At 33.2% G+C, this 14,515-nt stretch overlaps 1 protein-coding gene across 1 annotated transcript in view; it reads right to left on the reverse strand.

Moving 5' to 3' along the window:
* Positions 1-3,455: 3,455 nt before the first annotated feature.
* The window catches only part of LOC140452111 (protein no-on-transient A-like), a 53,330-nt gene continuing 42,270 nt past the window's right edge, over positions 3,456-14,515 (reverse strand). The window contains exon 5 of the mRNA XM_072546182.1: positions 3,456-9,920. Coding sequence (XP_072402283.1) covers positions 9,864-9,920 — 57 coding nt within the window. The 3' untranslated portion in view covers positions 3,456-9,863. The remainder of the gene's footprint in view (positions 9,921-14,515) is intronic.

Here is a 14,515-nt window from a genome sequence, read left to right on the forward strand (position 1 = left end):
TCAGTGTCTGCTGGCAATTTGCAGTTAGGAATTCGATTGCTTTTATTACTTCTGTTTTTGGTGCCTATTCGTTTCGAATATTGGCGATCATTCTGACTATAATTATTTTATTAACTGATGCTTTAAATAGATTGATTGTTGTTGTGGAGAACCATTTCCTCATGTTTTTTAACCATGATATTCTTCTTCTCCGAATACTTTGCCTTGAAGGATTATTTTCAGTAATCTGTATTTAGTGCCGTTTCTCATTATGTGTCCGAGATATTCTAACTTTCTCCTTTTAATTGTATACATCACTTCTCTTTCTTTCCCCATTCTTCGTAGTACAGTCTCGTTGGTTATCTTATCCGTCCATGATATCCTCAGGATTCTTCTGCATAGCCACATCTCGAAGACTTCAAGTTTTTTCTCCGTTGCTTCAGTGAGTGTCCAGGATTCAACTCCGTAGTAGAATATCGAGAAGATATAACATCGTAGGAGCCTTACTTTTATTTCCAGATTAAGGTTGCGGCTTTTAAGGAGTTTGGCCATGTTGTTGAATGCACTCCTAGCTTTCTCTATTCGACATTTTACTTCTTGTGAGTGATCCAATTGTTTCAAGATAGGTAAACTGATTTACTCGGTCCACTGGTGTATTCTTGAAGCAGTTGCACGTCTCTAATTTTATTTTTGCTGATGACCATAAATGTAGTTTTTGATATGTTTACTTGTAGTAGAAATCTTTCACTTACTTCATTTACTTTGTTTATTAGTTGTTGGTGTCATCTGCATAGCTGATGTTGTTTAGGCGTTCTCCATTTAAAAGGATTACATGTTCGCAATTTTCCAAGGCTTCACAAAATATTTCCCCTGAACTTTACTGAACTTGAAATAACTTTACACCCCATTTGTTGGGTTTCTCTTTTAGGTATTAAGATGATGGACCATTAGACAACACATTTGTTCATCCACACATAAACGTGCATTTTTGAGTTGCTGTAAAACTGAGCATTCAAAATTGTGGTAACTTTTCATACTCGAAAGATAGGGTCTTATCCATGTTCTCCTTTTGGAATACGTCGGTTTTTATCATTGAACGCAAGATGCTTTTTGATTGCTTCGAACTTCTTCAATCACTTGCTTTAAAGATATGTTAGTAAAACCCAGAAGTTTAAGGGCTCTTTTACAAATGTCATTTATTTGAGTATTAAACCTTGTAGTTGAATGTACACATAGACAGATGTGTTTGTAACTTATGTATATGCTGGTGAATCTTGTTTCACATTAAGATGCAGGTATTCTTGAGAAAAATGGACTCGATTGTTACTTTACTTTTATTGTTTTGTACAATGTTCTTATGACAGTGAACGACTGAGAGGTACCTTAGAGCACCTATCGTCTACCTGAACTATCTCGGCGTTGCCAGAAAACAAAATTTGTCAGGTGCACTACAAAATTAAAATATACTGAACAATGTGTGAGCATCAACATCTCGACGAATAAATTAAACAGTTTACTAATTAAGTCATAGAGCTCATATTGTAGATCTTCCATTTGTTCCCGATAGGTATTTCAGAATTCTGAAAGCCTGCAACAGCTCCAGTCACGGATGATTTTTTTAGCATTCTAGAGCCGATCCTCTTCATCCCAAGTTCATCAACCCCTTAATTGCCATATATTTCCCGATTATCTGGCACCCCTACCAGCCTATAAAGTGCTGCCTAAGAACCCCATAGCTGCTTGAATATCTATACATATATTCGTTTTATGACCAATTGCAACAAGTAGATCAACTCATAGGGAAGATCATAATATTGGGGGATTTTAACGCGTCGAATAGCAATCAACTAATGGCCGGAATTAAGCAAAAACATAACGAGAATGTTAACAAAAATGGAGAATTGATGATAAACTTGAGCACGAATAACGAACTTGGAATAAATACATTTTTTGACCACAAAGATAGATTCAATAACATCCGTGGACAAAGATCAAATATATTACGGTATAACCAACGTAAGATGCCTTGACTCAGTAGCGACTAAAGCCTAGTATTATGTAAAATAAGAATCATCACGAAACACTTCACGCCTGAGAGCGGCACCAACACGAACAAAAATCAGACTTGAAGGACCATATACGGAATACTTATATAGAAAAAGAATATCAGAGAAAATTGCTGGGAATGAAATATTAGAAAACGTTAACATCGAGGAAAGCTGGAAAAACCTAAAAATAGCATAATTAACGCAGCAACAGAATCACTTGGAGAGAGAAAAGTAAAACACTAATATATCAAAAAATAAAATTTCATGGTTTTGACAAAATTTGAACAAAGCCTTTTTACAATATAGAACACACCAGCCATGCAACCATTATAAACGAATACTTCAGTTGACAAAAAAAACGGAAACACTGGTAGAGCTTCTCAACACAGAAAGAACGATGGAGAATGACCAGAAGACAAAGAAGAGATGAACGAACTAATAACAACATTCAGAAGGACACATGGACAGAGTACTTTCGATCTCTATTTGCTATAGGTGACGATAATGAACCACAAACGAAGAAACAAATATTGAAGAAGAGTTAAAGGAAGCATTAAGGAAATTAAAAACAGAAAACTACCAGGTAAGTAAGAATGCCGAACGAACTTCTAAAGTTGGGAGAACCAGATCTGACCAAACAACTTTCCTAAAGAAAGAAGATCAAGCATCCTAGTAGCTTCTCTTCAACAAGTGTGTTTCGTGGACCTTAAGAAGGCATTTGACGAGGTCAAATTACAGGACGTTATTCACTTATTGTACGCAAGAGAATACCTTTAAGAATAATCAAAACGATCAAAAATATCTCCCCAAACAACACAATAAAAGTAAAAGTAGAAGAACTAACTGACCCTATTGAAGCCGGCAATGGGATAAGACAAGCAGATTCCCAGAGTCCCCTATTCAACCTGATTATGTACAAAATAATAAAAAAAGTAAGAGCTAAAAAAAGGGTACCAAATAGGAGAGAAACAACTTAAAATAATTTCCTATGCGGACGAAGCAATACTACTCTCTCAAAGTAAAGACGATTTACAATGTATGCTGCACAAATTTAATATAACCGCCAGAAAATTTAACATGTTAATTTCCCCAAAAAGACAAAATGCATGGTTGTAACAGGAAATTTAGTAAGATGTAAATTGGAGCTGGAAGGTCAGATAATAGATCAAGTGATGGGTTTAAATATCTAGGCATCACAGTATCTAGCTACGGAAAGCTCGAAACTGAAGTGGAAGATCCAGTAAATAGAGCAAACAGAGCCGCAGGCTGCCTAAATGAAACAATATGAAAAAAAGAAATGAAAGGCAGAATTAACAAAACAGTCATCAGACTAATAATGACATACGTGGAAGAAACACGACCTTATACAGAGGGGACAAAAAGAAACAGCAGGGTTTTAGAATTGGTTATAGTAATAAAACAACTACAAAAATTTTAAAAAGTGTACTTCAGTCTTAAATCAGACAAATGTTACAACTATTAGTTATTTGGATAACAAATAAATAAAATACAATAACAAATAGAAAAAGGGTAAATATAAAAATATATTTAAATTTTGTAAATAAGCTTATACAATAAATTGCACTGTTGGAACCATATGGAAAACTTTTTTATTATTAATTTTATTGTTCATAACAAGTTCTGAATGTTCTAAAATCATGTTCTAAAAAAGTACAATCATCAGATACCGTGTGGAAACCACTTATGGAATAAAATTGCTTTTGTCCTTATTATAGAAAATAATAAAAAACTCTGGGACACGTTAACTTTTAAATTTAAATGTGCGCTTTTTAAACATAAATTTAAATATACAGGGTGATCTACGCAAGTCTGGCATAGTCCATAATCCTTATTTTTAATAAAACACCCTGTATATTTTTATGTTTTTAAAAGATTCTTAACAACTTGATTGTAACGAACTATATCATGTACGGTCTATAATGAATAATAAAAGGTGAAATTTTAAAACTAATAATTTATCACGTGTTATAATATTATTTTAAATTAGCTAAATACCTACATACAATATACTTCTACTCTAAGTGTCAGTATATTGGAGAAAATTTATGTTTAGTAACCGTGTTAACATTTTTTGTCTTCTTCTTCTTATAGTGCCGTGCACCTATAGTGCGTTGGCGAATTATCTTAAGGCCAGACGTCTGTCTTTTGCGGCATGCAAAAGATCACCAGTGTTATTTATGCCTATCCAGTTCTTTATGTTCCGTAGCCACGACATTTGTTTGCTACCTACTCCTCTCTTGTCTTCAATCTTTCCCTGAATGATTAGTTGAGGGATTGCGTATTTTTTCCTCTCAGAATATGTTAACATTTTACATTAAAATAATAAATTCCTAATTAAAAGCTAATTTCTTGCAGAAATAAAAATGAAATATTTAACTGAGACCCACAGAATTGAGATATTAATTATGATCGGTTACGGGGAGAATTGTAGAAGTCAAGTTGAAGTAGTAGACTTATTTAATCAAAGGCTTCCTCAGTTGCCCAATATTACACAAGGTACTGTGTCTTAACATTAATGCACAATTCAGAGAAATTGGACATGTCAAACCGTTAAAAAGAAAACCGAACTTCATTGAAGATGAGGTGAAAGTGGATATTTTTTTAAGTGTCGCAGAGAATCCAACGTCCAACGGAGAGGTAAACCGACGAAACTGTAGATATTGGTCAGCGGAGAATCCTCATTAAATGCGTGAGACACACACTCAGTATACTCAAAAGTTGAATTTTTGGGCAGGTATTATAGGAGATCATATTATGGGTCCTATATTTGTAGATGGTAATTTGACAGTGGAAAGATATTTAAGAATCCTAAGAGACGATGTTCTTCCTCAGTTGGCTAACTTATATCCCAATCCAATAGATCTGACAATACCGCATGAAACTGTCTGGTTCCAGCAGAACGGTGCAACACTACTTTATGCTTTAATGGTGAGAAATTACTTGAATGAAATCTTTTTCAATAAATGGATTGGACGAAGGGGTACTATTGACGAAGTCAATATTGGACGAAGGTCGTCAGATCTTACGCCTCTTGAATTTTTCTGTGGGGTTATCTCAAGAACAAAAGATATGCAACACAACCAACTAGCATTGAAGACATCAAAGAAAGGGTAACTACAGAAATACGGAATATTTTACCTCAAACTTTAAACAAATTTCAGGACGAGTTTTATAGGGGACTGTATTATTGCCAACAACAAGGTGTGAACATTTTAAGCATTTATTTTAAATTATACTTAATTTCAAAATTTCACCTTGTATTATTCATAATAGACCCTACATGACATAGTTCGTTGAGATCACGTTGTTAAGGAGCTTTTAAAAACATAAAAATATACAGGGTGTTTCATTTAAAAAACAGATTATGGACTATGCCAGACTTGCGTGGATCACCCTGTACATTCAAATGTATGTTTAAAAAGCGCACATTTAAATTTAAACGTTAAGGTATCTCAACATTTTTTATTATTTTTTAAAATAAAGACACAAACAATTTTATTCCATAAGTGCACACTGTATAAAATTTTATTAACCCATTAACCGCCAAGGTATGAAATATGTAAATTTTTTATAAAAATAATATAAGGGTTAGTTATTTATGGTGTTTTAAAGACAAAACTGGATATAATTTTTTTTTAGGTTACAGGGTGTTCTAAAAAAATAATGTTGCGTTTTCGCATCAATGGCGGAATCTGTTAAGAAATTAATGAAATACACTTTTATGGATTATGAGATTTATTTCAAAATTAAAGATACAAAAGTAGTAAAACTAAATAAAATATTTGTAAAAAAACTATAAAACCTAGTATTACAATTTATGGAACCTGTCAAAACATGTAGAGTGTAAATGTACATTGCACTTCTGACACATATTAGTTTGGCTTTTACATTGTCTGCATCTTTTTCTTGACTTTTCAGGGTGGCGTATTACGATGTGGTTCACTTTGTCAGTTCTCATTTCTTTCGGTATTTCTGACTTTGTTGGCCTTCCTCGTTCTTTGTATTTAGGAGCTGATGTACCCTCATCGTCGCTGGCTGATAATGAATTACTTTCTTCTGATTTTATTAGCGCCATAACAATATCAGAGCGAAACTCTAATTGCGATATTGTAGAGTCATTTGCCAATTTATAAATTTTCCATGCATTGACGATTGTACTGTCTATAGTATTTATAAAAAGAGGCCACCACCATTTCTTTCCTCTTACTGTTGTACGATAATTGGCTATGCCGTTATCGTGTAAATCAACACCCCCCATATTTTTGTTGTATTCTTTTATTAGAAATGGCTGGTCTACACTTACTTCTTTTCGTTGTTTTCTATCATACCGTTTTACTTGCTGAATTGGATTTATTGGTATATTATTTGACATCATAATAACGATTAAATTATCATTCCATTTAACTACACAAATTTTGGATTTTAAATCATATCTAAAATCGAAAGCACCTCTGCCCCCCACAAATATTTTATTTAGTTTTACTACTTTTGTATCTTTAATTTTGAAAGAAATCTCATAATCCATAAAAGTGTATTTCATTAATTTCTTAACAGATTCCGCCATTGATGCGAAAACGCAACATTATTGATGTACATTAGGGTGTCCCGTATTTGCATAAAAAAAAAATTTTTTGAGCTACACTATTGCAAGAGCTATCCAAATTTGCGTAATTTTCCAGAGAATATAAAAAATGTAAAATAAATACGATAGCATGTCACCTTCAGGGCTCTACTAGACTTTAAAGTTTTGTAAATTTTACGTTTGTACAGACCTAAATCATATACTTCAAATAATACACAAATTAAATTTAAAAGATATTTTTTTATTAAAATTAATGAAAAAGATTCAAAACAACTTAACAAACAAAATAAATCCTATATTTGATGACAAAAACTTAAAAATTTGAACTTATTTTTGTGTCAAAAATTTGGCATTTCTTCCCGAGACTCCAACCTGATTCTGATAAAGCTATCTCTAGAAGTAGCACCAGTTAGATTCTGCGAGGTCTCTGTAATCAGTTTAATACATCTTTCCACAGATTGTGAGTGGCAGGAAAAGTCAAAAATATACAAGCTTTCATCTTTTACCATGATGTGAAGGTCCTCAGAAGAAATATGCCGAAGAACCGGTGGTGTTGTAACCTGACAATCCTGACATTCGTGCCACATAATAATATCGGTGTAATATTTAGTAGAGAAGTTAATTTTTGGTGTTTTAAATATTCTGCGTTTATCGCTACTTTCAGTGCCTCAAGCTTGTTTTATTCTTCGCCATGCCAGCTCCCTAATGTGATCTCTATCATCAAACAACATACTCACAAGTAAGTTTTCTGGGTGGGCAAAAAAGGCATTTATTTCGATAACTGTATCCACAACAGATCTTAGATTTTCGGGTAGAAATCGAGAGTACATAATTAGTTGAAAAATATGCTTCGCTCCATCCTTAAAAGACGCTTTTTGCTTAATTCTGAACCACATCGGAGCATATACTTTAACAACATAGTTTACAAGCAATTGTAAATTTTCTGATGGATTAAGCGTACTTACATAAAGTCTGAGTAGACGATTAGCAGTAGTAAGCCATCTGTAGTGCGCCATTTTTCCATGTTGACGGTTTGCCAATTCAGGAGTACAGAAACCGGTTAATACTGCTTGACATATTTCATATAGATATTTTTGATCTGTACTTAATTAATTGACCACATTTTTTGGCAAGTCAGGCAAATTACCATTCACAGCACAAAAAGTCACGGTGAATTTATTTTCATAAGCAATTAACTGTTTTCCAATAGGTCCAGAGTATTCTCTAGGACCCGAAGTAGAACCATCTATGGTCAGGAACAAGTGACGAAACAGTAACTCATTGGCATGAAGCAAACAAACACACCATTGTGACGGTCTCTCCAAATACTCCTCTAAATATTGAATCACACCACCCTTCCAGCCAATATTAGTTGCAGTTTCATCACATACAACGCAAATTACATCATCTAAATTCAAACTTTGACCCTCAAAAAAAGTTGTGATCGAAGTAAAAATTCAATTTGCTGTGCCACGACTAGGCGTTGTATGTCCCAAATAAATTGATCCGGGTTCTGATAGCAATGAGATGTGTTCTTCCAAAATCTCTTTGCGATGGTAACGATTCCCCATTTTCTCATTTATCAGGGTCTTGTCCTTTCTTCTATCAAAGTAAATGTTATTTACAATAATAACTGCAACATCTTTTGAAGCATCTCTTCGGGCTTTACATACAGCTCTGTGGATTTTGTTTTTATCAATAACCAGTGTCAGATCTTCAGTAGAAACCAAACCCACGTCAACCAAAACGGCAGAAGCAGCAGCAGCAGCAAATCGCATCGATAATCTGTATCTATCACTTTAGCACCTGTTGGCAACTACAACGTATTTCTATTAAACGTGGAAGTCGTCGGTGTCTCTGTTGAGAAAAAGTCAGGCACTGCTTCTTTTTCTTCATCGCAATTTGCTGATATAGAATCGGTCGTTTGAGTAGGACACAACTTTTTTGGTGCCCTCATTGATTCTTCTGATGTAACCAAAGTTCACAGAATTCTCTAAACTTTAACGGAACGTATAATACGACGCAATATTATACAATCGTACAGTACAATCTCAATTTATTTTAGTTCAGGAGCCGAAAAAAAATTATCACAAAAATGACAATTTTCCCAAACTTTGAAGATCGGTAGAACCCTTAAGATATATTTTTATTTTATTTTTAAAAATACTGTGATAATATATTGGTAATTACATAAATTTTAAGAGGTCTTGCATTAAATAATGTTTTATATTTAGTTCAGGATGCGAAATTAAGTATAGTGAAATATTACCATAAAAATGACAATTTTTCAAATCTTTAAAGTTCGGTAGAACCCTAAAGATATATTGTTATAATTTTTTTTAAATTATTGTGATAATTTACGAGCAATTACCCCAATTTCAAGAGGTCTTGTATTAAACAAAAACAAAAAGCGATTTTTCGGGACACCCTAATGTACATGCATTAATTACGTGTTTAAAATGCAAAATTGTTAGAAAACATTTAGAAACGATACGGTCATCATGTGTTTTCTTAATCACAAGAGATAAAAATTTTCATTCAAAAATAAAAAGATTAGTAAAAAATAACGAAACTTATTTTTTTAATGTAAACGTATGGTAATTGTATATTTGAACGTAGTTTTAGTTTTGATTAACTTTTCTTAGTAACCATTTTCGACATTGTGCAGTTATGCAGAACTTTTTATGAAGAATAATTTTTTTTTCATAAAATGAATAAAAAAAAGTTTTCCATATGGTTCCAACTTAGTGGGACATATTGTATAAGCGTTAACAATCTTAACTATAATAGTAGTATCACAATTGTATCAGATCATATAGATTCATGAACATATGCAAAAGGCACATTAAATTCATTATATCACATTATTCTACAATTATATTTACAGCTTGTTTTATTGATAAGCTGGGCATGATCAAATACTTTTTTGTATTTTGTTAATAACTGGTTAACATTATAATAATAATAATTTATATATCACAGTGGCTAAATCCGTATAACTGCAGCACAAAATATTAAAAATATTTACGAATCCACAACTTTCAGTGGTTTTTTACTATTGGAATCAAATATGAGCAGCAGATTTAGCATTTCCTTCATTTTTCTCGTATACACTGAAAAAAATAAGGATCTCAGATCCTTACGTCAAAAATAATCTGCTTTAGTTTTAAAATTTCAGCCATAAAATACTGATATTTGACATTTTATGTCAAGTACACCGTTCATCAACATGATTAGTAACTTGTTGTCCAAGTAGCAGTGTGTGCAGAATATTGTTGTAATCGAAGTTCCTGAAACAACACAGTTGAGTTAGTATTTAAAATAAACACCAAATATCAAATCAACTAAAATTTAATCTCAACCATCTTTGATAGAAGCATTTGTTTCATGTCAAAAATGATGAAAAAACGGTTTTTTAACAGAATATATGACATAGGGTATTGCATCTAAATGATATGCAGTAAAAATACATCGGTTGTGGCAGATACCTCATCTTTATGTTAATAAACAAATTATATATTTGGCATATAGTTAAATTATGTATTAAATGTTGTTCTTGCACTATTAATTGTCAACTAAGCAATATCTGTGACAGTTTTGTTTATATTAAAAATTATTATCAATAATTATAGCAAATGGAAAATTGTTAGTAACGTATAGATTTTGAAATGTAATTGGGGGTACTTTATTGGGAATCTTAGAAATAAAAATGTCAATTCCCACAGGAAAAACAAAGTGAGAACTTTCAGGTTGTGATCAATTGGAACACAAAACTTGTACGAATAGAGGATTGAGAAAGAATGGTAATGGAAACGGGAACAGACCTTATGATATATTCTTATGTTGTATGTTGGTCATCAAAATCAAACTCACCTTATTGAATTACTGCTCCAAAAAACGTGTTAGCTTGCACACCATGTTTTTATGATCAAGAATGTGCCAACTTCCTAGTTTTCGTTGTGCAAAATGTATATTATTTTATTTAGTTATGTCCTATTTTCTTCCTTTAGTTGTGTTAAATAGTGTTGAGTTGTCGCCCTATTCTAATTTAGTAAGGCTTTTTCTTTTGATGAGGATGCCTGGGTTGGTTATTGCCTTTCTTCATTTGTAACATGGTGTCAAAATTTTCTCATCGATATTCAATACCATTATCATTATTCTTAAAATATTCCAGCAAAATCCTTTTTAAGATGTCACAAGAAAGAATGAATGGGCACAGCGTTTGAGAACACGTCCTATAATCTGTATGTTTAGCCAAAAATTAGTGTTTCTTACAGATACAATCGATTAGGCGTTGTGATATTTCTGGTGTGTGCACCATCATCATACTGGCTTTACAATCCTGTGTGGGTGCTAGCCTCCTTAAGGATTTCTCTCCAGTCGTTCCTATCCATCGCCTTCCTTCGCCAAGCACATCCCACATATTTCTCACTTCTTCATCGAAGTTACCAAGGAAACTTGTTCTAGGTTTTCCTTTTCTTCGACAAATGGGAGCAAGTACGATAATATCATCATCCACTATAATAAGTGAGTAATTTCAATTACCAAGAGTATTACACAAAGTTTGGAAAGATACATTGAATCCAAAACAAGACAAAAAAACGACAATGATAAAACTGTAAGACAGTGGTCACACCTACTCCCTTATATCGATTGAAATTTCTGAGAAATTTGCAGAAATGCATTCAGTCAAACTTATGTAGATTAAAACAAACTTACTTTCGAATACTAAAAGAAACGACACCGTCAGTCGTTTATCATAGAAATAAATAGAAAATAACTTAAATTTGAAACTAATATACAGTTATGATGGTTCAGAAAAAATAATTGTCGTTTTAAATTATTATTTTAATTTGATCCACACCAACAACCAGGAAGTGATTCAAAACATCCGTAAATGTACCAAATTGCTTATAGAGATATTTTTATTATGTGTTATATTCTTTTCATATACAATTTACATTCAAATTGTGGACGTTTATTTTTCAATTTAATGTAATTGATCAATTTTTCAACTTTGTTTCATTATAAGCATAAACATACTATGGATTTAATATTGCTCATTGTTATGTTCGGAATGGTGAACTTCAAGTCATATAAAAAAATCTATTGCAGACTAAACTACAGCGATTTTATGTTCATTGCCCATTGCCCAATAAAATGTTACAGCTTTAGGATCTTAATTAACTTTATTGTTTAAATTACTTTTTGTAGTAAGCCTAAAAAACATATGGAAGTTTGATCATTAAAATTTTATCACGTGTTATTATTAAAGTATCATCAAAAATATGTAATTTAAAATGTATCGTGGTTGACTTGGTGGACCATCTTTGATTAATATTTGTCTACTCATTATGTGATGTTTGGAAATATCATAAGATATATAGTTGAATGGTTATTTGCCAATGGTGTGCGAAAAGTGCAGGAATTTGTAAGAATACCAATCTCACGTTAACGGTAAATCACCATTAGAATAATCTTTTAACTGTTGCTGCATCGCCTGATAATAACTGCCGCAAATGCAGACGAAACGTCATGGAGAAATAATTCCAGAATATGGCCTAAAAGCTCAAACCGGTATGCGCTTGTGAGTTAAGTTTGCCTTAACTTAACGCAGGACAGACTAGGTGAGGAAGTTCTCACAAGCAGCATAGCTGACTCTTCACATGGTAAGATTTATCCTGCGACTACTGAGCTTCGAAATTGTAACCCGAAGAGCTGAGGGGACTATAGCCTTGTTACCATATGAAGCATTTAAGTCTCAATTCGTGAAAATAAAATGGACGTGACAAAAAATGGCCATAAGACTCAGAAATGAGCGAGTCCACAAATAAAAATGTAAAGGAAATGAGCAGAGAATGGTCGCGGATCTGTATCTGTCCCAAACAGGCCACAATCTGGATCCTACAGGCAAACCTTCACCGCAGTAAGGCAGCTTCTGCAGAACTTGACAGTTGCTTAATATGCCTCCACATGCTAAGAAAAAACCGAAAGGATGTCTTGAAAGTGATCCTAAAAAACACACACTTGCCTTAAGGAACTTAAGTGTATGTGTTCGCGTAATGGCGTCAACAGATGATGATCTTGCTATTGTCTGTTTAAGTAATGAAAAAAAGTTAGGCGAAACTTGTGGACTAAAGACAGGTTACAGAAAAGTAAAGCTAAAAGAACTGAGGTTCAGTCCGAAAGATTGGCACAATTATTTGTGGATGGATGTTGCCCTCAGAGAGTTAGAAGCAACAAGAATGAGATTTTGGTATTGTAATTTCCGACTTCTTGTCATTAGACCTCCAGGAACGGGTTTTCCGTTGCGTATGGTGGCACCTTTAGAGAGATTCACTGTCTCCTCGAGTATATCACGGTTAAATCAAAGGTTCATTGGATATTAACGTAAAGCTTATGATAGCAGGTATGCCTTCGGTATAATGGGATATGGACGATAAAGCTCATATAACTCATGGCTCAGGGGAGACAGTGTTGCCTTACAACGGAAACAGTCAGAGATGTGACTACAGTAGCCGATTCTGTATCTGTTCAAAATACTTAGTTAAGTATTGCCTATAAATACAATAGGAAGATGTATAGCAAGTCCATGGGCTACCGCTTCTTCTTTGCGCAATTAAGTCTACTTAATAAGGCAAAACCCTCCATGTGTTGAGCTATTCTAAATATACTCCCCTTATCCCGGTCCATTCTCCGGTTTGATTAACCCAAGATCAGCCTTCTACCCAATTCCTCTTCATCCTTCGATTTTTCGCATCATAATCAGTAGGAGATCATTACATGTCACAGCAATGGTGATTGGATGGTTAGGTGAGGAAACACAGATATATTTAAGTAACCATGGCATAGAAAATGCACAAAAAAGTAGATAATGTCCTTTGTCAACGTGAAATAGTATCATGACACGGCTATACATTCGCTGGTACAGAGAACAGTACAGCTGGTATAGTAAACTAGCGTGAGAAGTTTGAGTTATGTTTTTCATGAAGTTTCACTGGTAGTTTTTACGCAAAAATAAAATTATTTATGTATTTTAACTTCTTTGATCTATTCTAAATTAATTGTGTTATTTTTCGGTCCCGAATCTAAAATAAAACCACGTCCACCGAAGAAATTATTATTGTATAAAAATCTCCATTCCAAAAATTTAAATAAACTCAACTATGAAGATTTATAAATAAAGTACAGATGTGTAACGTATTATCACGTTCATAATTTAAACATTTACCACATTTTCTGAAAAGTTACAGTGATCAGATGTTGCGTTATTTACCCCTGCCACATACTTTGGCTTAATACTATACTGTTTATATGTATATCAATAATCCTGTCTATATTATAGACCAATTATTGTAGTCATATGATAAAACACGCACAATTCACTCTCCAGTAAAAGAAAATATAAAAGAGTATAATAATTAATGTAATTTACCTGACCTTGGTCTAAATTGAACGCGAGACTTCCGTCTGGGTGTTCTTCTCCCAGTGAAGGGTAATACTATTCGTAATGCATTGTTTTAAAAAGAAAAACAATAGCTGTAAGAAATTGTTAAATATTATTAAATAACATTAAATTATACCAGTCTTTGAAGAAATCCAAAAGTCGTGACTAAGAGAAGATTGAAATACAAACTTTAAACAGATATTAACAATATTATTAACAGAATGAAAAGATTGGAATTATGAACCCTACATTGGAGGGCAGTTGAACAGGCAGAGTTATTTAGTGAAGAACTAGTCAGAGAGAACAGTCGGTGAGAGATGTATGTAATTCTGTAGTAGAAGGTTGCCTAATTGGTGCCACAGGTACAAATTACACTGGCAGGGGCTAGTGCTCGACCTTTTACATCCTGTTGTCGACTCACATATTATTGATATTAGG

The sequence above is a fragment of the Diabrotica undecimpunctata genome, chromosome 10 (genome assembly GCF_040954645.1).
Source record: "Diabrotica undecimpunctata isolate CICGRU chromosome 10, icDiaUnde3, whole genome shotgun sequence".
Lineage (NCBI taxonomy): Eukaryota > Metazoa > Arthropoda > Insecta > Coleoptera > Chrysomelidae > Diabrotica > Diabrotica undecimpunctata.